This window comes from Aythya fuligula, chromosome 5 (genome assembly GCF_009819795.1).
Source record: "Aythya fuligula isolate bAytFul2 chromosome 5, bAytFul2.pri, whole genome shotgun sequence".
NCBI lineage: Eukaryota > Metazoa > Chordata > Aves > Anseriformes > Anatidae > Aythya > Aythya fuligula.
Window position 1 is genome coordinate 63,013,432 of NC_045563.1, and position 23,390 is coordinate 63,036,821.

General features: G+C 36.1%; 1 protein-coding gene across 4 annotated transcripts in view; it reads right to left on the reverse strand.

Annotated features, from left to right (window-relative positions):
• Positions 1-4,694: 4,694 nt before the first annotated feature.
• The window catches only part of SBF2 (SET binding factor 2), a 253,639-nt gene continuing 234,943 nt past the window's right edge, over positions 4,695-23,390 (reverse strand). For all 4 annotated transcript variants that reach the window (XM_032188226.1, XM_032188228.1, XM_032188227.1 and 1 more), the window contains 8 exons: positions 23,218-23,344; positions 21,640-21,767; positions 19,491-19,724; positions 13,912-14,016; positions 11,445-11,638; positions 11,013-11,100; positions 7,519-7,650; positions 4,695-7,237 (listed from right to left, as the gene is read on the reverse strand). In XM_032188226.1, the coding sequence (XP_032044117.1) occupies positions 7,139-7,237; positions 7,519-7,650; positions 11,013-11,100; positions 11,445-11,638; positions 13,912-14,016; positions 19,491-19,724; positions 21,640-21,767; positions 23,218-23,344 (1,107 nt within the window). In that variant the 3' untranslated portion in view covers positions 4,695-7,138. The remainder of the gene's footprint in view (positions 7,238-7,518; positions 7,651-11,012; positions 11,101-11,444; positions 11,639-13,911; positions 14,017-19,490; positions 19,725-21,639; positions 21,768-23,217; positions 23,345-23,390) is intronic.

The window sequence follows — 23,390 nt, forward strand, 5'->3', positions numbered from 1 at the left end:
GATCCCAGTTTTAAGTGGCTCCTTATCCCTTATGCCAGACCAAACTCAATCACCAACACTGTTCCCCCATGCTCCAAAATTCCCAAATATACGTATAACAACTTGAGTTAGCCCCTAGTTTCAAAGCACTTTGAAAAATAAAGATTTTTCCCCTTTTGTCTTTAATAACATTATAGTACCTGGAAATATTCTAGACACCTCTAGGGAACAAGTTAACACCAATCTCTGCTTCTCAAAAATTTATCATCTAAATTTAGATACAATCAGACAAGTAAAGGTCAGAGGTATCAACCAGGGAGTGAGACAAGCATAAAGGGAGATTTTGGTGAACAGATAACGCAACTGTTCAGATTAAGGTAAAGGAGGCTGGAAGATTTCATTTACTACAATTTGGAGATGCAGGTTTATGGGACCCAGTTCTACAGCCTGCTTACCTGCACTTCTTCCCATCTCCAAGTATGAGCTTTCTTACACTCCGCTCTGTCACCTCCCTTTTTCTCTCCTCATCTGTCCAATAGACAAACCAGCACTAAACTGCTTATTACACGTGCTATTTTGATCCATTTTACATTGGCATCTGCTCCTTACTGTGTTTGGATAAATACCAGCCAGGGCTTGCTTTGCCCCTGTGCCTCTACATTTTGATTTCTATAGCCTTCATAATCTCCTTTCATCCAGACTTGGTGAGAATATATACAAAGGTTAACCTAAAATCTAACTTCTACTACAGACCAGTCATAGCCATGTTCCTGAAATACCACATGTGAATAATTGAAATACCATGTGAAATTACACATTTAATTGTAATTTCAAGCGTCACTGAAGGCCTTACCACACTTTCATGTGACTCAGAGTGATAATGAAAATTAATAGAAAACAATGGACTGGAATCCTAAGATAAACTGAACAATCCTTGTCTGCTTTGGTTGCACATACTTATTTTTCTAAACAGTTACCAAGTTCTCTTGAAATACCATCAAAAAGGAATGCTATCCGTATTGAAAGCACTACATTAATTTAATGTGAAACAAAGAAAAAATGCATGTCTCACTGTGAAATTACGATGTCTGAGAGGTCTTGACCTCCCTGGTCTAAGAAACAAAAAAGTGGAGAATTTGCACAGAACTGCGTTTTCAGGAAATATTTGAAAAATCATAATGTAACATGCAGTTTACCTAGGACAGGAAAGAAATATTTTAAAATATACAGGAAAAAAATCAGTTTTTAAACTGATGCCTTTCTGACTACAGGTAAAACATCTGTGGTACTCCACAGTAAGTTGCTAAGTTATATGTGGCCTTATGGACAGCAGCACTTGGTTTTGATGGCAAAAATGGAAAATCTGCTAACATGACATAAGTCTGTGAGATGTATTCTTTGAATTAGAAAAACATTCAGTATCATAGGGAACACCTATGTTTGTTTTTTATTCCAAGGCTGAGAAATTTATAATGAGTATCAGTATTTGATCAGCTGTGTGATTTTAACAACTGTAATAATAGATGATAAAAAAGTGTTTTCTATATAGAGATTTGTGTCATTACAGAGAATAAATCTTAGGAGAATAATTCTGCAGGAAAAAGAGGATACAAATCTTTGATATTTTAGGTTTAAAAACAATTGTCTGTTTTTGCATTGTTTTTGTCAATGACCTTCAGCCTGTCTTGACACTGTTAAAATATATAAAATATGTAATAGTGGTCAATGACATGATTTTACATACCATAACTAACTCCTCAATTTGTTCCTGGCTCTGGTTTATTATCACTTGATGAGATATTTTCCAGGTTTTCAGGCATTGCTACACAGTCACACCAGAGAAGGAGACCAACTGCAAACTTTCCTTTGAGTCAGGAGCCTGAAGTGGAAGAAGCTAAGATAATTTTGACTTTTTTTTTTTTTTTTTTTTTTTTGCTAGAAGACAGTTCTAAAGAAGAAGGAAACAATTTATTTTGAACAAAGTAAGGAAAGCAGAAAAGACTTTTGAACTTAATTTCATTTAATTTAAAAGCAATTAGAAAGACTACAAGGACTACAAAGAGCTACAAAGACTAATCCAGGGTACACTAGCAGCGAGATGGATATTCGAAGTAAAAACCTTAAAAAACCTGAAATCATAAAAGGGGTATCATAAAGAATAACATCTTACAGGCATATCAGTAAAACAGGCTGTCCAACTTCATCCGTATTCAATGATAATTGTGTTGCTAACCCTTCAACATTTTTACTCAAAATTCTAGTCCTAAATCATTTGCGTGCATAAAATACTACAAAGATTCGAATGCTTTATACTAAATATTGTAAGTATTTTTGATACAAAAAAGAAGTTAGTATAAGCATTTCCTTCAGTTAAAATGTTTGCAAGTGATAATCTGAGCACAGCAGAAATAAAAACCCAAGTGTTAATCATTGCAGTGGCACAAAAACATGCCAACATAAAAAGAAGTCAAACCTATAAATATTTAAACATGAGAGCGATTTTATTTGTACTATCACCTACTATATTGAACTTAATTCATATACTTACCCACAAATTTATGAGTTATCATTTTGCACTTACTAGAGATATTGAATGTGAATATAATTTTGAACTCACTAGCACTACTAGCATTTCCTGCTCATGTATGTGCAAAATTTGAAGAGAATCATGGATTAGATGGTGCGAACTGAAACTGGACACAGTGTAATTTCGCTCTGGATGTTGATAGCAAGCAGTATTTTATAGAAGCAGAGAACAATCAGATCAGACAAGCATGAAAAAAATAAATAAACAGGACAGTATGTTAGCTAGGTGTGACTGTGATCTGGAATTTTAATTCAGCTGCCAACAGCACATCTCCTGGTTTGTAGGGTCTGCATAGAAATCAAGGTATAAACAACAACATCAAAATCATCAGCTTTTACCTTCTGTTCCAACTTTAGATTTTGAGAACTTTCCATAAGTAGCAAATGGAGTCCACATATGAAACCAAGTATCTTAGTTTAAGAAAGACTTCATCTTCTCAGGAATGACTCAGGTGAACATTATGCCACTCTCAATGCATTAAATGATATGTTTATTTTATAGTTGTCTGCTAAACCAGAAATGACATCAGTGTTCAGTGCCTTCAACTTTGCACAGGCAGTCTTGTTTTCTGCCACATGCGTTGAAGGAGAAACTTCCCTAACTATCAGTGCTAAGAAAGGAATCTTTCTAACCCTTCTAACAGTATCTGAGTTTTAATTGCTGGAGTGTGATCCTGGATAAAGGCGGTAGACATAGTCCATTACATTTAACTGATTTGCTCTTACAGACAATCTTAAAGGGTAGAGGACTAAAAATAAAGAACTGAAGAGTCCCTCTGGGTGAAAAGTCCTATCAGCTTAAACCAAAAAGGTTTACTGCAGAATAACAATAGGTAAAATCAGTCTTCAGAGGCTTTGTACTATACAAAAAACCTCACAAAAACAATTCTTATCAGCATTCTTCATATTAGTAATCCATCCCTTTAAGAGTCTAGCTGGAAGAGTAAGCAAACGACAGTGAATTTGGAGCATCCGTATTTGACAGTCAATTAAGAAAAACTTGCTGCATGTGAAAAAAGACAAAGAAAAGTTTTCTAAATGAGAATGTGAATGCTAATACTGCCCTTGGCTTGCACAGTAGCCAAACTCTGGCAAGGTACTAATATAATGCAGACAAAAAATCAGAAAATAGGTGCAACAGTGATACTTAGCATGAACTTCTGTATAAGTGGGGAACTGGTGGATTCATTTCAGTTTTCTGACTCCCCAAAGCAACCACAGGATAATCATGAACAGACAAAGTATTTGGATGATCACAAATATGAAAAATGAGAAATGTGGTGCAGCCACTTAGGCATACTCCAAGAATATTACAGGATGAAAAAGCAAAATTACAGTATTTGGACAAGATCACAACATTTTTGTTATGTCTGCAGTTCACAAAGTATCAGATACAAATAATGTGTGTGGGATGTGATACAAAATTTTGAACATTTGTTCCTGGGTCTGCTAGCTGTTTGTATGTTATTACATAACCTGTGACCCACACATGTGGCACGCTACGTATTATTTAGTATACTAATTCTGAAGTTCCATAAAAAGTAAAGACTTAAATAGAAAATACTTATGTGTAAGAAGAAATGGCTAGTATGGTATAGTATGTCTGTAACAACTCTTCAAAACTTAAACTCAGTTCATCCCATCACCTACAAAATGCACATTGTGTTACTCACAACACAGAAAGGCAAGAAATCTTCTTCCCTCATGTAAAGCCCCTGATAATATTCTCTCTTTTCTACAGTAGGAAACTTAGGATATACAGTATGGAAATAGTGATATGACACAATAGAGGAAGCACATGTTTACCTCATCCCCAACTCCTGGATGGATTTCTTCTCCTAGAAATTTTTCACAGAATATGAAGATGGATCCCCTTCCACATACCATTTTTATCAAGCAAGTTCTCTACTCCTATTTATCTACTTCTGTTGCCACAACTCAAAACAGGCTGACAAACTGTGTAGCTTATGCTACTCTGACTTCTCTGTATTTTCTGTAAGTCTCTGTTTGAATCTTTAGTTTGCATAGAAGAGACAATCAGGGACACTACCAACTCTGTTTTCACACCAAGAGCCTATGTCTACCATTCCTTTGTATATTCCTTAGATAAACAACACAAATATCACATATCTTGTTTCAGCTTTTATTTGGATATTTTAAGTTAAGTTGCTCAAGTCCATTTTCCATCAATACAGACACTAAAAATTGAGATCAACATTTAAGGCTATATTAGCATTCATTCCAAGCTCAATATGAAAACCTTATCATCTAAGCACCACAGCATCTAAGAATTGTCACAGGTCCCCTACCTCCATCACACGTTCCCTTTCCATTGTAACTCTGCTATCTCACACTACACTCAGGAATTCAATTTAGATGCACATTCTCATGAAAGATCTTGTCATTTCTTATATTTCTTATGAACTAGATCACATGCATAAGATGAGATAAATGAGCAAGATATGCTTAAGGAAGAAAGAATGTGGCTGTTCTATGTTGTGATACCATATAGGATTTTTTTGTTTTTTTGTTATATTTAACATAATTATTCAACAACTTAGAATGAGCATTATGTATTCAGCCTTTTAGTAAAGGCCATACATTGAGACTTGTTAGAATGGTAACTTTGCTTTAAACTCTGATTTCTTTAGTGTTACTGTTAAGAAGTATTTGAGTTAAGGATGCTCACGTGCAACTTTTTTGTAAGGGTATATATATGGATACAAAAGACCACAGTATTCTTAATACAGAGTAAGTAAGGATTTGTCTTGTGTCTGTGGAAATACTTCAACATGTGGCTCTTGCTTATTTCATTTTTACAGTAAAAGGAAGGGTTTTACTAAAGAAGTGTATTTATTACAAGATGGTTAGCATACATATATCACATAACATACAAGAGTTAAAATGAACTAGTTACAAAATAAGAGGTGGTATGTAAATTTTTATATAACCTAAGGGCGGGATCAGTATTTTACAAAGTACATATAAAAGTACTTCATATACAAAGTAACATACAAATGTGCAAACACCATTGTCACAGGTGGAAATTTGTCAATTGAAAAATGCTAGAAAAATCCTTCATTTTCTTGTTTTGAAATTGCAAATGCATTAAAAACAGCTGCATTTCCTATTGTGTATGTGAAGTGAGATATTTATATTCATTTCTGACAAAATACATTAGTTATAAAAAAACCCAACAATTTAATAACTGATAAATCTTATTAAGTATAGTCAGTTTGGTTAGGCTGACATTAAATTATACGCAGAATGTCTGGAAAAATGAGAAAATACTGAATCATATATACAAACCTTTCGTAATATTAGTGTGCTATTCAACATATTAACATTTCAAAATAAAAACAATGGCTTAATTACCTACAGATTCTACTCTATATCATCACTATTTGTAGACTGTAAAATTTCTAATAATTTGGGGTTATTAAAAACATTTTTCCAAGATTTTAAGCTGAACAAACACAATTTTATCAAATGTAAAAATCTATAAAGTCTTACAATTTATGTGCAAAAAATGTTTTAAAAGTATCAAATCACAACACATCAAACCCGATTATGTACATATTTGATATCTGTAAATGTTGTTAACTAGCTAGTATTGTTCTGCTATAAATAACTTACCTCTGTCATTCAAAATGTGAGTGTTTTAAAGATTTCAGTGCAAGTGCTCGCTTCACTGTTTAGTGCATCATCATGTTTGTTATTTTTTTATTTTACAGTGAGCAGAACAGTGTATAAATTAACATATACAACTCACACTTAAGAGATCTTCCTTCTACTGAATTCCTAGTTTGTTGTTTTCTGTTTCTCCTGGACAGAGTCAGCCAGTTCCTCTCATTTATTCCATCATAATAGCAAAACAGAATCTAAAAAAGAAAGTGCTATGATCTTCAAATAATCCCTAGAACTTGAAATACCGTAACAACATTGCTGAAGCACTCTATAGAGCACAAGATTAGAGACTGGCCTGCATACTGAGAAGACACTTTAAAATTTGTTATCAGGCAATTTCACTTTTTGTCTTAAAAAAATATCAACTGTCTAAACATTGGCAATCTGATACATATGTCACTGGACTTATAAGCTTTGTTTGATTATTTATTTTTAGGAATTGTAGACATGTTCCCTCATTAATGACTAGCTTGAAAATAGGAACCTTCTGTTTAAATATATAAATAAGGTGAAAACAGACTTTCTGCTGGAGGGAAACTTTCTGCAACCTACTTTGGACAGGTTTCCTATCAGAGTAACTCTGAAATGAGAAAACTGGGATTAGAAAATAGTGCAAATATGGCTCACTGTTATAGCTAGGAATTGTACTGAAGAAAGTGAAAATTAAGGATAGATGGATTATTTTTCGAAGTCCTCCCTGCAGAGGAAAAAAAAGAGCAATAACAGCGGTTATCATTATTGAACAGTATAGGAACTTCAGCATATTAAGAATGTTTATGGCTGAAATGTAAGAAAGGCTTGTTGTCCGTCAGTAACATTTCAGAACATATCTTCTTATAAAAAGAGGTGCTTTAACCATGTCTTGATTATGGAATGTTATTCATTTCTAAGCATCTGAAATGCAGCTCTGGATCCTATCCATCCATTGTTGAGCACTCTGTGCATCCTGGGCACAAAAATTATACACACGTTTGTTTGTCTTCAACTGCAAAAGAAAAATAAGAACATGAAAAGTCAAAATGCAAAACAGAAAAAGAAACTTGCACATTTTACTTTAAACTGTAATAACCTAAAAAATGGGTCTGAATGTACCACTTTTTAATTTTCTGCTATTGGGAATGAGGACCAGTTAGCTGTGTAAAAACTTTTTGTTGTGAATTGGCATGACAGCTCCCTCCTAGCTCACATCTTCCAGCAGAAATTAAAGTAGTAAGTTAAACACACCGAGAAGAGTTTCAAATAAAAATCAAGACTAGTTATACTTACATCAAAAAATGCTTTTTCACTTGCATGTTTCGGGGCTCCAATAGTTGGAGAAGCAGGAATCACTGTTTCTACTTCTGCAAGGTCGATGTGTCCTTTACAGCTTGTATCTTCACCAGAGTCATAGTATCGTAACTAGATGACATAAGAAATAAAAATAAATCCAAATATGCTATTAATTGGACCTTTTACTTTTTCTTCACTTTTCCTGGATACAGCTTGAGGGCTTGGGGGTGAGAATGGGAGGGAAAATGTTATTAAGACCTGAAGACATCAGATATGGGCAATTTCTAAGATAAAACCATAGGTCTGGTATATACAAACTGGTAGGACTGGCAATAGCCCTTAACCGGTAAGTCCTGTATTTGACTTCTCTGGGTAATGGCAACATCTCCATTATCCACTCCTGTGCAGAACTGAACTGAGGGAGGAGAGTTTTGTCATGAGAATTTCAGAGCAGAGAAGCTTCAAAAAGTCAAGCATTCCTTCTGGGTAGAGGATGCATGAAGGATGACAGCAGAACTTAGTCTTTAGGAGTCTGCACTCCTTACCAGTTTTTCTAACAGGAACCATCTCTTCCCTGTTCATTACAATGAAGCTAACGCAAGAACATTACTCCACCAAAGAGTTAACAAAACACATATTCTCTGTATTTCAAGAATTTAAAGTGATCAGCAAAAAAAAGTATGATTTTAGATAATTATAAACTACATAGAAAACTCACATTTTCCTATACTACACTTAGTGGTTGAATGAAGCTTGCCTTTTTTTTTTCTTTCCCTTTCAAAGATACTTTGATATGAATGTTAACCACACCATAAACTGAGCTTTGATATGCAAATAGTTTCAGATGATAAAATCTGGTATTTGCTTAAAAAAAATCCCATAAACCAGCGCATAATAGTAAAGCAAACCCTCGCAGCAAGCTCCAACAACAATCGACCAGTATCTGCTACATACTGCAGATTACTCTTACTTCTGCACATCTGTGATACTAGGAGGATATTTGTTTATACAAAAAATTTAGAAGTTATGTTTTTTTTTTCTGCAAAATGAGTCTTTTCACCTGTGTATCAGGAAGAATAACTATAGAATAACTATAACAAGAACATTTGTTAGCATGTTACCACACTAATCCAGAGATCTTTAATTAGAATCTTAAAAAAATGACTTATTTATATTGCATATTTTTTGACATGTGTCAATCACAAGCATGCACACGTCTCAGAGATTATTCAAACAACAAATGTTCCAACTGTGTGGAACATTTGACTCAATTAAGGTTACTTCTCTATCAACCAACATTAATTAATGAGATCACAAATTTCCACTGCTGAATTCTGGCATATTTGGTAAATAGGGTAAAATGTTCGGTTTAACAGATGTTTTGTTTTTAGTGCTCCTTGCTGTACAATGATTTGTCAGAATATTTTTGAATAATTTTGCTATTAAATTTACCTCACTAAGACTAATCTAAAATAATCCTACATACCCCAAATTATTGTTCAATCAGGAACTTGGCACTTAAGGACTTCTAGAGAGAAAATTCTGGGGTGTAATTCTAACTCACTTTAAGTAGTTTACAAAATTCAAACTGATCTCAGAGAGATAGGTGGTCCTATTCTCTAGCTTTGAAAATACTGTCATACCAATTCTGGAAAATCACTGAACATGCCAAGTGATGTAAATTATTTTTCTACTAAAGCAATTAGTAGAAATCCAGAGTATATAATGTCCTTTCATTTGCAAAGAAAAATGCTCATGAAAAAGTACTTGAGGAACAAAGAGGATGTAAAATGCACGCTTCGTGAGCGTGAGGTGCCTACTACGGTTTTAACAAGAGTGCCTGAATTAAACTTTCTATCATATTAGCTCTCAGCATCCTAACTGCACTCAAGAAATTATCTTATAACTTTTCTAACTCTCCATTTCAGAGATTTTTTGGTTCTTTTGGTAACTAAAGGCCAGATTATGCTCAGCACTTAATCGAGTAATGGCTTGTAAGAATTAAAAGTGCTTAAAAATTGCTTTTATTGCTTCTGTAACACTATGTCCAGAAAATGTCCTGAGGCAGTACCAGGCTTTTCTTCCTGAGCTATAAAGCAGGCACTAATAATCACAGAATCACACAGAATCACAGAACCATCTAGGTTGGAAGAGACCTCCAAGACCACCGAGTCCAACCTCTGACCTAACACTAACAAGCCCTCCACTAAACCTTATCACCAAGCTCTACATCTAAACGTCTTTTAAAGACCTCCAGGGATGGTGACTCCACCACTTCCCTGGGCAGCCTGTTCCAATGCCTCACAACCCTCTCAGTAAAGAAGTTCTTCCTAATATCCAATCTAAAACTCCCTTGGTGCAACTTTAGCCCGTTCCTCCTCGTCCTGTCACCAGGCACGTGGGAGAACAGACCAACCCCCACCTCGCTACAGCCTCCTTTAAGGTACCTGCAGATTGCGATAAGGTCGCCCCTGAGCCTCCTCTTCTCCAGGCTGAACAAGCCCAGCTCCCTCAGCTGCTCCTCGTAGGACTTGTTCTCCAGGCCCCTCACCAGCTTCGTTGCCCTTCTCTGGACTTGCTCGAGCACCTCGATGTCCTTCTTGTAGCGAGGGGCCCAAAAATGAGCATGGTACTCGAGGTGCGGCCTCACCAGAGCCGAGTACAGGGGGACGATCACCTCCCTAGCCCTGCTGGTCACACTGTTCCTGATACAAGCCAGGATGCCGTTGGCCTTCTTGGCCACCTGAGCACACTGCTGGCTCATATTCAGCCGACTATCCACCATCACTCCCAGGTCCTTCTCTGCCAGGCAGCTTTCCAACCATTCCTCTCCCAGCCTGTAGCTCTGCTTGGGGTTATTGCGCCCCAGGTGCAGGACCCGGCACTTGGCCTTGTTGAACTTCATGCAGTTGACCTCAGCCCATCGCTGCAGCCTATCCAGATCCTCCTGCAGAGCTTTCCTACCCTTGAGCAGATCGACACATGCGCATAGCTTGGTGTCATCTGCGAACTTACTGAGGGTGCACTCAATGCCCTCGTCCAGATCATCGATGAAGATATTAAAGAGGACCGGCCCCAGCACCGAGCCCTGGGGGACGCCACTAGTGACTGGCCTCCAACTGGACTTGGCTCCATTCACCACGACTCTTTGGGCCCGGCTATCCAGCCAGTTTCTAACCCAACAAAGCGTGCGCATAATGATGCATGCCTTCTTATCCAGGAAGTTTTTTTATGATTATATGCTAAATAGTTGTCACTGTTTAAAAAACAAACAAACAGGAAGCTCCACATCCCCAATTTCTGTCCATTCAGAATATTTATCAGCCAATTTATCAGCCACACAGGACACACATAGACTTATGGTATATTTAATGTAATACACACATTGCTTCTGAAAATAACCATTACTTGTAAAATTAACCTACACAAATTCACTAAATAAAATTTCAGCAAAGTAGTCATAAAAAATCCATTAACTGAAAAGGTTTTACCTGGTGTTTTGTCACATCGAGCACAAACCAGCGAGGCTTCCAACCTTTCAGCAAAGCTCCTCTTTTATATAGCGTACCTTCAAAAGATCTAGAAGATACAGAAAACACAAATGACACAATTCCATAATGTGTATAGTGGTGATATATAAAGCCTGAAATGACTAAAAGATATTCAAACACTCCTTTTACTGTAGTAAAACAACAGTTTTAAACTATAGACCAGTTTAGGTACTGGTAACTGTGATACGCTAGTAAACACTAACTGTTTCAGTATTTTGGATGTGTTAAATATGCAGCTACGCTTTGCTTGGCATATAAAGAGGAAGACTGAGAAATCTGTATATGAAAATTTATTTATTTTTCTTCCCGAAGGCAGATACCTGTACCATTCTAATACAAGGTTAATAAATATTCTCTGATTATTCAGTTTACCTATTTTCATCATTCTTTGATGTGAAATGATTGTATAGTGTAGTTGCTCTTCTATCTACTCCATTGGAGGGAGAGATGCTTGCACTCTGTTCCTCAGCCAGCCCATTGTCAGGTATTTCCAACAAAGACCTCTTCTGATAGGAATGTAGATTAGCTGACATCATCCCTGAGGAGCCAGAAGGATGTCTCCGAAGCTAAGAAAGAATAAAATGAAAGAAAAAAGGTTAAATGATCTAGACAAGTTTACAATTGGGAAATGTGACTGCTTGCTGAACTAAAACATTAGAAACATTGCAAGAGAAAAACAACCATAAAATTATTTCTAATAAATATAACAACCCACAACTCTTTCTGGTAATGTATATAGTTAATAATTTGCACTTAAAAAAACTTGAATAGCAGAACTGTAGCTAGTCTATTACTAAACTCACCTTGAACTAAAGTTTCATTAATATTTCATTTTTACACACCTTTCTAGTTGTTAGCCCTGATTAATTAGACCCTAGTGTGTATATTCACTGCAGACATTCGTACTACACAGTGCAAGAGAAGCCTTAAGAGGACAGAGAGATATATAACGTTAGCTGAAGTGCACTCTTTAAGAGAGCATTTCATCAATTTTAATTCTGGCATAATTGTGCTATTTCAGACCTCAGCTTTGCACACATCCATGGACATTCTGACAGTGATTTTTCGGCTTTAATTGTACTAGTACTTTGACAATAAGTGCAAGCACCTTGGTAAGTTACTTAGAAACTTGTCAAGGATTTGCTAAAACAGACATGCAGGTGTTCGAACAGCAACAGAACTTGGATTTTTTTTGAGGAGGTAAAATGCTTAACCATCTTTATTGTATTAAATGTTCAGCAGATCCGCAACAGCATTTTATGGCTTGATCTACAGTTTACTATTTTCTAAATGTGAAATGTATGTAGCAACATATAGAACACAAAATCATTGTTCACTGTGACAGGCCAAACCTTTAAAGTGACAAGTGGATGGGGGAGATGCATACCACCTTGCTCAGTGAAAGTTTTTGGTAACTCTGACCTTTGTAGAAACTGAGCTATCTTGTATTTTGAGATTTTCTCAATATTATACAAATAAAACTTGGTACAATGTCTAAGTTGTGAGTTATCATGAGATAAGAAAACCACACCATCATAGCACAAGTCAGTGCTGTCTCCAAAAACAAGAGTCAGAGAGATGGCAATTCACTGCATTTCTTAAGCAGAAGCATTCACATTGTGTGATAAATCAATATTTCAGAAAAGTCTTGTATATTCATATTATGTCAGTGACGTAAGCTTGAACAGTATCTCCCTTGCTTTCTCAAAAGCATCTAGAACTAGTCAGACATTTGAATACAATAATTTCTCTTAAATTCACTAGTAAGAAAGAAAAAAAATGCAGTTTCCAAGAGCTACTTATAGATACAAATCACTTTAGTAGAACCTCAATAACCTGGAGGAAGATGTGGCCTGAACTTGGCCTTAATCTTCAGAACAACATCCTAGAGATGGAGTTCTTTGGGGCTGACCCATAGCTATTGCATTTATCTGAGAATCCTTAAATAACAACCAGGACAGGAGACTGATGTCAGGCATATTTATACTTGCATTTTCTTTTCTGTTTCCAATTATTCAATAAAAGTCTTAATCCCCTGCTTTGCTAGGATAAAACTTTTTCATCTTGGATTTATCTAGGGTATAAAGGCAAACTGAATGACTATGATAGACACAAAGCATATTGCTTTCTTGAGAGCAAAGGACAAAAAACGAAGTAGTTCTGATGACTAACTGCTTCATGGAGGCTGGCAAACGTGAACAAGTTTGTGAAGCTGAAGAGCTAGGCACAGTTTTGAGCTGGTAACACATTATGCCAAGTTTATGGAGAAAGCTCCTCAAAATCATTATCTAACAAACTTCCATGTAGACATGTAGACAGCAAAGAGCCAGCCTTCAACTTAGAAAGTATCTGTGCAGTCAGCTACTCATTTTACAATAGTCATGAACTGTAAACACAGCATGAACAGTTCCTGCCTTTACTAGATTCAACAATTCCAAAATTCCATTTAGACACGGAAATATCTTCACTCATCCCCGAACCTATGTGATTTCCTTTTGGCTAATTTAAGGAACTGAGTTTTTTGCACTTGAAGAATTAGACAGTGAATCTTTAACAATATAAGATCATATAATTGTATATTAGTAAAATGCTCATGCTCATTTTGTCTGTATGCCTCAATATACTGTTGAGAAGCAATTAGATAAATGGCACAAGCATAAATAGTTCTTCTACATGCAGAAGGAAATACTGAGCCAGTATCCTGGGTTAGAATAGCATATTAATTTTTCAAAAGCAGTATTTTACTCCAAGAAATACAGTGATTTTGTCAGTGTCCCAGGTAACCTATATAGCAGGAATGAAATTATTATTCTGTTGGACAAGCTCTTTTGCTACTTACATTGTCTTGTCTGGTGTCATCCTTTAGATTCATTTTGACCCTTTCCCACAAAAGCTGCCATCTTTCTGGGTTCTGATTTAATTTACTTTCCAACCTTTCTATTTCCTGAAACAAAAACCAAGGGTTTTCTTAAGGATAAACATTTCTACCTGTTCACTTCCTGACAATTACATTAACACAGTAATTTTCTCATCAATATTTTTACACAGAGAACTTCAAGGCCATGTTGCCCAGTAAAGGACAAGAACCTCTGTCAAACCAGCTATAAACGGGTAACAGCCAGACTCAGGAGTCAGAGGCAACCAAGTATAGCATCAGCCATATCATTCTTCTTGAATGTCACAGGCTGAAGGAGACATTATTCTTTCAATTCTTTTCCAGTTCTCTTGAACACACAATAGTCAGCATCAACTGCCATAATAGAAACATGATAGAGATAACGATAGGATATATTTTATAAAAATATTTACAAAGAGCAAATTCTGCGTTGTGACACCAACATTGCACATTGCCAATATTAACATTTACACTGGTTTATAAAATGTGATACAAAGTTATAATAAAAGAAGGAAATGAAACAGAAAGATTTATTCAATTTGGATGCCAAACTGTAACAACATGTTCTTGTTGTGGAACTTGGGAATATGACCTGTGTTGATAACCTCCATTAGGGTTATTTCCTGCTAATAAGACAGTGTGTGCACAGTTAAGTAAAAAGACACAATTTCATTAGTTTATGTTTACTTGCGAACCAGATTAAATATAACATTCATCAATGCATTTGTCATTACTTTGATATTTGGTCCATATTCTTGCCATCCTTCCTTTTCACATTTTGACTTTCAACAACTATATTGTTATGAAAATACGATTCTTAATGAAATCAAATTAAAAACTCAGTTTTGCAAATCCAATAAAGAATTGATGATGGCACAAGAATTGCCACAGGGCAGAGAATTCCCATGCTATATAAAAGCAAACTAAAGCCCTAGACATTTATTGTGAGAGAAGAGACACTAGGACTCTGAAATTATTTATTTCCACTATGCCACATGATTAATGTAGCTTTCATCATATTCTCCAACTGCTATAGGTATATAACAATGACAGGAAATCATTGCTGATTGAGACTTTCAGAGAATGACTACAATTTTAAGGTAAGAAAACATTTTTCCCAGAAAATTAACTGCTGAACTAAATTTGGAGCACAACACCAAAAAAAACAAAACCAAAACCAAAACAAACAAGCAAACAAAAAAAACCTGTAAGAGAGAGTCTGACAGCAACAATATATTTTTAGATTCTTCCTTGCTGAAGGTAAATTAGAGAACTCGAAAGTAAGGCCAAATATAAGAGACCTGGCTGAACACCAAGAATCAAACCAGAAGTTTAAAATACCGAAGCTAGTTGAAAAGATGCATATACACTGAATATATACTTTCTTCCTGCCAAAAATAGAACAGCTTTGTTTGGAATATCTTCATTGACAGATACAAAAACAAGGAATGGCGAACACAAGCCAGACTAAAGGCTTCTCTAGATTACTTGTTCCTCTTTCAAAATGCTGAGTGTAAAATGTTTCCTGAGGGGATACATAGGACTGAATATATTTACCACATACTTTTTATATAAACAGCTTCCCCAATTGCATTAAAAGGAGACAAACCCTTTAGTGCTAAAAGATCATCAGGTTTTAATTTGATAATTCTCTTTCTGCCCCAGTCTTGAATTCTAAATACAAGTCTTTCTCTGCAGAGTCTGGATATAACTGAAACTCGTTACTTAGCAACTGGGTCACATTCCTTCTTTTTTGGCTCCACAATGAGTAATGCTTCCAGAATTTAAAATGAAAAACTTTCAACAATCTCCTATATATATCTTGAAAAGTTAGGAATAAATTCTCCCTTAATAAACTCTCTGTAAAAAAACTACATGACAATAAATCACTAAGATTTACTCTCGCTCCTTCAGTTTTAAATTCTACAGAAAACATCAGATTTTTTTCTTACATGAGTGCATTGGAGTATGAATAGCTGCATTTACTTGAAAGAAAATTTCACAGAATCACAGAATACTTGAGGTGGGAAGGGACCTCTGGAGGTCATCTGGTCCTTGAGCTCAAGCCAGCTGTCCAGCACCCTGTCCAGATGGCTTTTGAATATGTCTAAGGGGGGAGACTCCACCACCTCTCCGAGCAACCTGTGCTGGTGCTCCATCACCCCCACAGTAAAGGAGCGCTCCCTGATGTTCAGATGGAACAGCTCTGTCCTGGCACTGTGCACCACTGGTTTCATCCTCTTTGCACCCTCCCCACCAGCATTTATACACACTGATGAGAGCCATCATTGCCCACCCCCTGGGCTTTCTCTTCTTCAGGCTGAACAGTCCAGCTCTCTCAGCCTTCCCTCCCAGCTGAGATGCTCCAGTCCCTTCAGCGCCTTTCCAGCCCTTCATTGCACTCTCTCCAGTATGTCCCTATCTCTCTTATACTGAGAAGCCCAGAAGTGGACACAGTACTTCAGGTGTGGCCTTACTAGGACTGAGTAGAAAAGAAAAATCACCTGGTGACTGACTGGCAACACTTTGCCTAACACACCCCAGGATACCATTAGTCTTTGTGGCAAAGGCACATTGCCCTTGATTAAAGCATACGATTGATGCAATTAGACATCCACTGTGGACCCCCAGAGCCTTTTCTGCAAAGCTGTTTTTCCATCAAAAGAAGAATGACCAACAGGTCTAGGGAGGTGATTCTCCCCCTATATTCTGCTCTTCTGAGACACCATGTGGAGTACTACGTTCAGTTCTGGGGCTCCCAACACAAGAAGGACTTGGACTTACTAGATCAAGTCCAGAAGAAGGGCCACTAGGACGATCAGAGTGCTGGAGCAACTCTCCTATGAAGAAAGGCTGAGAGAGTTGGGGACGATCAGCTTTTAAACTAAAAGAAGGTATGTTTAGATAGATATAAGGAAGAAATTCTGTACAGAGGGTGGTGAGGCCTTAGAACAGGTTGCCAAGAGAAGCTGTGGATACCCCATCCCTGGAGGTGTTCAAGGCAACGCTGGATGGGGCTTTGTGCAACTTGGTCTAGTGGAAGGTACATGTATCTCTGCCCATGGCAGGGGGGTTGAAACTGGATGGTCTTTAAGGTCCCCTCCAACCCAAACCATTCTATGACTCTATGACTCTTTGGGTGGTGGCCCCCTGGCATATACTGGTGCATGGGATTTTTCCTCCCAAGGTGCAGGACTCTGCACTTCCCTTTGTTGAACATTACTCAGACCGTTTAGATCATTTAAACTGTATCACAGCTTACTCATGCCAAAGAACAGTGGGAAGTGAATTGAGAAGTTTTACACAAAAATTTGTATTTTAAAATGCACCTTATCATCTACAATGTTCAAAAGGCTTAATTTAGAATTAAGTGAATGAAGTTTTCAGATTAGTTAACTTCCTAAAACTCATAAGAATGAAGATTTATGGAAACTATTGAACCACCACACGTCTGGTTAAAGGTGGATTGTTCTGTAGCCAAAACACGTTAGAACATTACTGCTAAAATGTTACACCTTTTGCTCCCTGCAGAAAAGCACCATGGAATATTGTGAATTGAAACACTTAACTTCTTTGTTCCAGATTTACATCCTGAAGAGTATTATCTTGTCTTCAATTAAAAAAATGTCTTTAGAATGAATCTACTAGGTCTTATCATTACAAACAAAGTGAGAATCATCCTTCCCTAATAGTTTGCCATTGTTGAATATGGTCTCAGCTCAAGCATTTTTGGATACCAACACATTCTCAATGGATTTATGATTAAAGAGAGGTCTTTCTCCTACATCAGCAATAGCCCTAAATTAACAACTTGTTTTAAAAGAAAGCTCACTTTGCTTTTTAAACTTAGGAGAGTATTTTCATAACCTTTATATAACCCCTTCCTAGTCTTCCAAATGTTCCTCTCCATTGCTATCTTTTATTACTATAATCTAATTCACAAATAACATTTAAACTCTATAAAATCTGACCCACATATCTTTGGGCTATAATATGGCTAATTTCCCTGTTATATGGCAGTTTCTCACAGTTGTGGATAGGATAAGTTTGGCATTTACCCCAGGAAGAAATGCAGAACACTGTTACTATATTCCTAATGTAGTTCTGGCCTCCAGTTACCTGAAACAAAAGCTCTCTCTTTTTTTTTCTTATTTTTTTTGGTGAAAGAATCCCTGATATGAGATCCCCTGCTGAGAGATTGTTAGGCTGTTTGCAGCTGTGAAGTTATAAGATCTGAGCAGTTCTGGCTATCCTCTTTTGAGTCCAGGGGAATTTCATAGCTGAATTTTATTTTTTTAAATTGGTCATTTTTCGTCTTTTTGATCAATTATGATTGAATGGAATTGACCAAAAGAGATTCCAGGAGTGTTCCTGAATGGAGCTACCTCTCTGGCAAAAGCAAGTCTATCCTTAAAGATTCCAATCCATTCATAAGCTTCCTGCCTTAAGATTTTGTTAAAAATCATCTTCAATTTCATGAATTTCATGGACCCAAAGCATATCCCACTTCCAAGAACTGCTGTATTAGGCTTCATAATACTATCTCCAATATAAAGTGAAGTCTGCAAATAATTAAAAAAAAAAAAAAAGTTCTCCCCCCCCCCCAAAAAAAAAAAAAAAAAAAAGGTATATGGTGTATATATCTGAATATGCATGTGGTTACAAACAATAGCTCCAGGAAATCAAGACTGTCATTTTTTCTGAGCTATTAATCCAGATGATAACCTAAACATTAGGACCACTAGTTAATTACAATCAAACAATAAAATTTAAGAAAATATAGGTGCTCAATCATTCTAAATAACTACAACAATTACCATGTTAAATGTGATCCTTTTTCATTTTCTAATGAAGAAAGAACAAAACCTAAGCAGCCTACCTGGGCCCAAATAAGAAAAAGCTCAAGTCAAGCATCTATTTCATATGCCAAAATATTCTGAAGCATCTAAGAGTATGAGTTAGGTCCTAGTAAAAATAAATATACTAATAGAAATAACAGAAATCTTTACTGAGAAATTTGGGCCAGGATGCTATGCGCTATCTTTGTGTATTTGGCTCTCAACTAAATCAACAGCTGTTGGGCTCTGTTTTAATGATCTCTTCAGGAATCTTTACCATACACATACTTTACATTGATAGAAACAAGACAAGAAAGAGATTCATTATTTGCACCAATTAAAAGAACAGTTTGTACACTTCTTATAAAAGGCAACCAAGAGGTCTATTATGCTACCTGCCTTTTTGTTTCAGAAAAACAGTGAAAAAATGCATCCATTACTGTCTTTCCCAAAGTTATAAATTGCTACTGAAGTGTCTTCCCAGAAAAAAAAAAGATTCCTAGACCAACTATCACTTCCCAAGATCAATCCCCTCCCCCCCCAAAAAAAGTTAGTTTTACTAAATACCTGTTTTGACCAGCTATCATGATCCTTTTAATAATAGGTTAATAACATAAATAAAAAGTAAATATAAATTTCCTAAATATAAAATAACTTATTTTTCTATGTAACATATGTACTTACATTTAAAAGGCTGCTGATGGCATCAGGTTGTAGTTTTTTAACATCATCATAACATGGCCATACTATTTTCCTCTTAGTTTGAGACACTGAACCATCCGTTTGTTCAGCTTCCTCTAAAGCACTGCATTTTGCAGTCACCATGGTCCAGTCATAAGAAGGACCCGTAGCCAAAATCTCTTCTACATAGTAATCCCACTTTTTGAGGCTGGACATACTTACATTTGGTTTCAATGCCTATTTGAAATAAAGTTTTATTATAATGAGAGAAAGCAAGTCTTTGAGTTTCAGACTGAAAAATGCTATACCTACATTTTCTATATTATTCAAAATTTAGCAGTATTTTGCATTGGGTGAGTAATATTGTAGTTTGATAATTTCCACAGCAAGATCCTGGGATACGGCTCAGATCAAGAAGTAAAAGTAATACTAGCTTCAGAAATATACTGCTCCTATTTATCCTTCCACTAAAACAAATGCTTACTATGAACTCCAAATCAGCATACACATTTGCTACCCCTACAGTCTTTGTGCCCCCCCTGTTAAAGATACTCAATAGCAGTTACCATTCAGCTTTCCTCAGCAAAAAAAACAAGACCATCAGAGAAAGGAGAAAGGTCGTATAACTTAGGTGGCCAAGCACTTGGAATAACCACAATAATATGAGGAAAGCAGCCAGAGATTGTAAAGCTTTCAAAGTAGTTAAAAACAGAAGACTTTGTATTAAAGACATACTTTTTATTTTTTTTTTCCTTTTTATAAAAAAAGGTAATGCTCTCAGTTTGATATATCTTTCTTCATGGGAATTAATGCCTCAGTTCAATGGGCAATTTCAACACCTGGAGAGTGATGTTCAGTCACAATCACTTATTCTGCTACTATGACACCGTTTCACATGAGGAAAAATAGTTTGTTCAAAAAAAGAGAAATAAAATACTATCAAAATACTGAAAGCAAATCTTAACTGCTTACTAAGCAGACTATTGCTTACAGTAAAATAGAACATACAGTGAGCAAGATGCCTATCAACCTCCAACTTCATCACAGTGATGATTCTAACACAGAAAATACATGTAGATGTCTCTCTGAAAGAGACAGGTGAAGAACTTCCTATCCATTCAGCATAACATTATGGTTCTCTCTCTCCCTCCTCTCTCTTGTACCACTACTTATTTTAGTCAGTAAAGGTGTGTATGTGATATGTACATGGGTTGAGGTGGTCTTCACTGTTGACTGCCAAGAACATCTTAAAGAAAATAAATAATTTTTATTTATTTTTAAATGAGGTCAGTTTATATTATTGATTTGAGTGCCAGGTGTTACATATGCTTACATACAATGTGGTGAAAAAGCTTGAGAAAAACAGAAGACCACGAATCATCAACAAATGTATCGCTGGCAACAAGACTTCCAAAACAGTGGAGACTGTTCTGTCATTATGTTTTCTGGACACCAGCAGTGGACAGACATGAAAACAAATGATTTATCAAGGTGAAGCTTACTAGCAAAGTAGGAGATAGCAGCACGTCAATGAACATCTGCAGGGCAGGGGAAGGCTGGATCATCTTAAACCAGCCGTGTCACCAGACCTACAGTGTGAGCAGCACCCTTTTCATGCAGTTCCTGAGATGTCTTGACTGCTTCTTCCCTGACTATTGCAGAACTCTGTGATGGTGAGTGTATTGCCAATTTTATCTAATTATTTAAGATGCAGTCAAATCTAGTGAGCGTACGTATTATCATATTAGACAGTGATATAGATAATATTCAATCAAATCATTATGAAATGTATCCCACTGTGACTGGAACATACTGTAAACTCATTTTCCCATAACAGTGTATTTTTTTTTAATACCTGCACAAATTTTAAGATCATTTTGATAATTAGTCATATAACTGAATGAAATCAAACAAGTAACCTTGTTTTCCTCAGTGGTATACATAAACATGTTACAGAATTGGCCCTTTACATGAAATTTCCATAACTGGAATGACTGAGAATTTAAGCCTGTGAGACATTAGAGCAATCAATCAATGAGGGTCAACTTTGTCTGCCAAATGCTTAATTCAGCTGAGAAAAAATAAGGTATCAAAACATAGGGTATCACTCAAAATAACAAATTACCTGTTTTTTCTTTTTAAAAAAACGTACCTCTATTTCAGTAGGAGCAAAGAGGTAATTGAAAAAAACAGGGCTCCTTTTGTGCATTTTTTCAATACATTCCCAAATACAAATTCCTTTTTTGGCATGTTTATCTCCTTTATCTTCAAACAGTGTCCCTAGAGAAAATAATAGCAATAAAAAGATAGCTTGTGATAAGATGTAACAAACACCGAAGCATAGCCAAATGAAATGTCACTAACTAAATGTGTAGTAAAATCTACCATCAGATGCCATTGCTATAAGGGATTGTATTTGATGAAACAACTGCTGTGCTTTGTAACTGCCACTCTACCACAAATTGGCAAAATGCCACTTTTGTATGAAAAACATTCAATAGAATTATATTATACTCTTCTGAAATTTACTGAAATACTTGAGTGCATTTATGAACATCTCTTTCTGCATCCAGCTATGCTGCTTCAACAGATTACCAAAGCCCTGCTAACTGATTCTGCCCCATTCAGTGAGATGTTATCAGCCCTTCCCACCTGCTGGGCCGGCTGCACATGGAGTTATTTGCCAACTCATTTCAGGCAAAACAGATCAGGCTAGTGTAAATAGTTAGCCATAGATTTGTGCTATCTGAAATGACTTTGGAAGGACATACAATTACGCCAGACTACTGGAAACAGGTGCATCAGGTGGTATTTTAAAGTATAACTACTGTATATAAACAATCACGATTTAAAAAAAAAAAAACAAATTAACACACTGTAGAACCATGTAAAAATACAAGTTGGAAGGAAAGACAGGAGTTAATCAACTCCAATGTTTTGTTCAAACCAAGGTAAATAACGGAAATAAATTTTTCTTGTTGAAATAAAATGGCTGCTCAAGTTTAATCTGTTTCACGGTTACTATAGATTTTAAGAAAAGGATTAAAATTGACCATATGCCATGAGAAACACCCCACAAAGCAGTGTAATTCAGAGCACTTACGCATTGTGCTTAGTGAACAAGCTCCATGAACAGCCTCCACTGTGGTTGTAAAGTCTTAATAAGAGGGCTGTGAGGGCAGATAAGGCCTTGGTTGGAACCAGTGAGCTTGGATATGATATGTGCAAGGAGTAAAAAAATAAAAAATAAAAAATAAAAAATAAAAGAATAGAAACACCGAAGAGAGCGCAAGAGAAAGGAGTGAGAGACAGCAGATGGAAAGGTTTACTTCTCCTCAAATGTCATGCACTCTCTGAAGGATTGTCAAGGACTTTGTTTCCATTAAAACAAGAAATTTTAATAGGGGTAACTGAACCAAGTGGATAAATTGCTAAAAACAAACAAACAAAAAAAAACCACACAAAAAAAACCAAACATAAATTGAGGCATGGCACTACTTTCTTTTACCTTCTCTTAGTCCAATCAGGGGCATGTCTCAGGATTCATTCTTTCAGAAAACTCTACATTAATCACCTATATTTCGCTTCATATTACTGAACTGAAATTCATTAGATCATCACCATGCAACTACTGAACCATCTCAAACTAGGCAAATTTTTGTAGACCAAATATTGAAGAGAAAAACAACGATAACAGATACAATATGCAATAAACAAACATCACACCTACCATGCTCTAGTCTTTCATAGTCCGAATCCAGAAGAAATGTTTTAAATCGATTTGATATGTGATGAAAAGCGAGAAACTTCAGATAATACTGATTGAACTCAAACTCTGTTGGGTACTGACTATGAATCTAGAAATAAATGAAAGGGAAAAAAGATGATTTTGAGGCATTATAT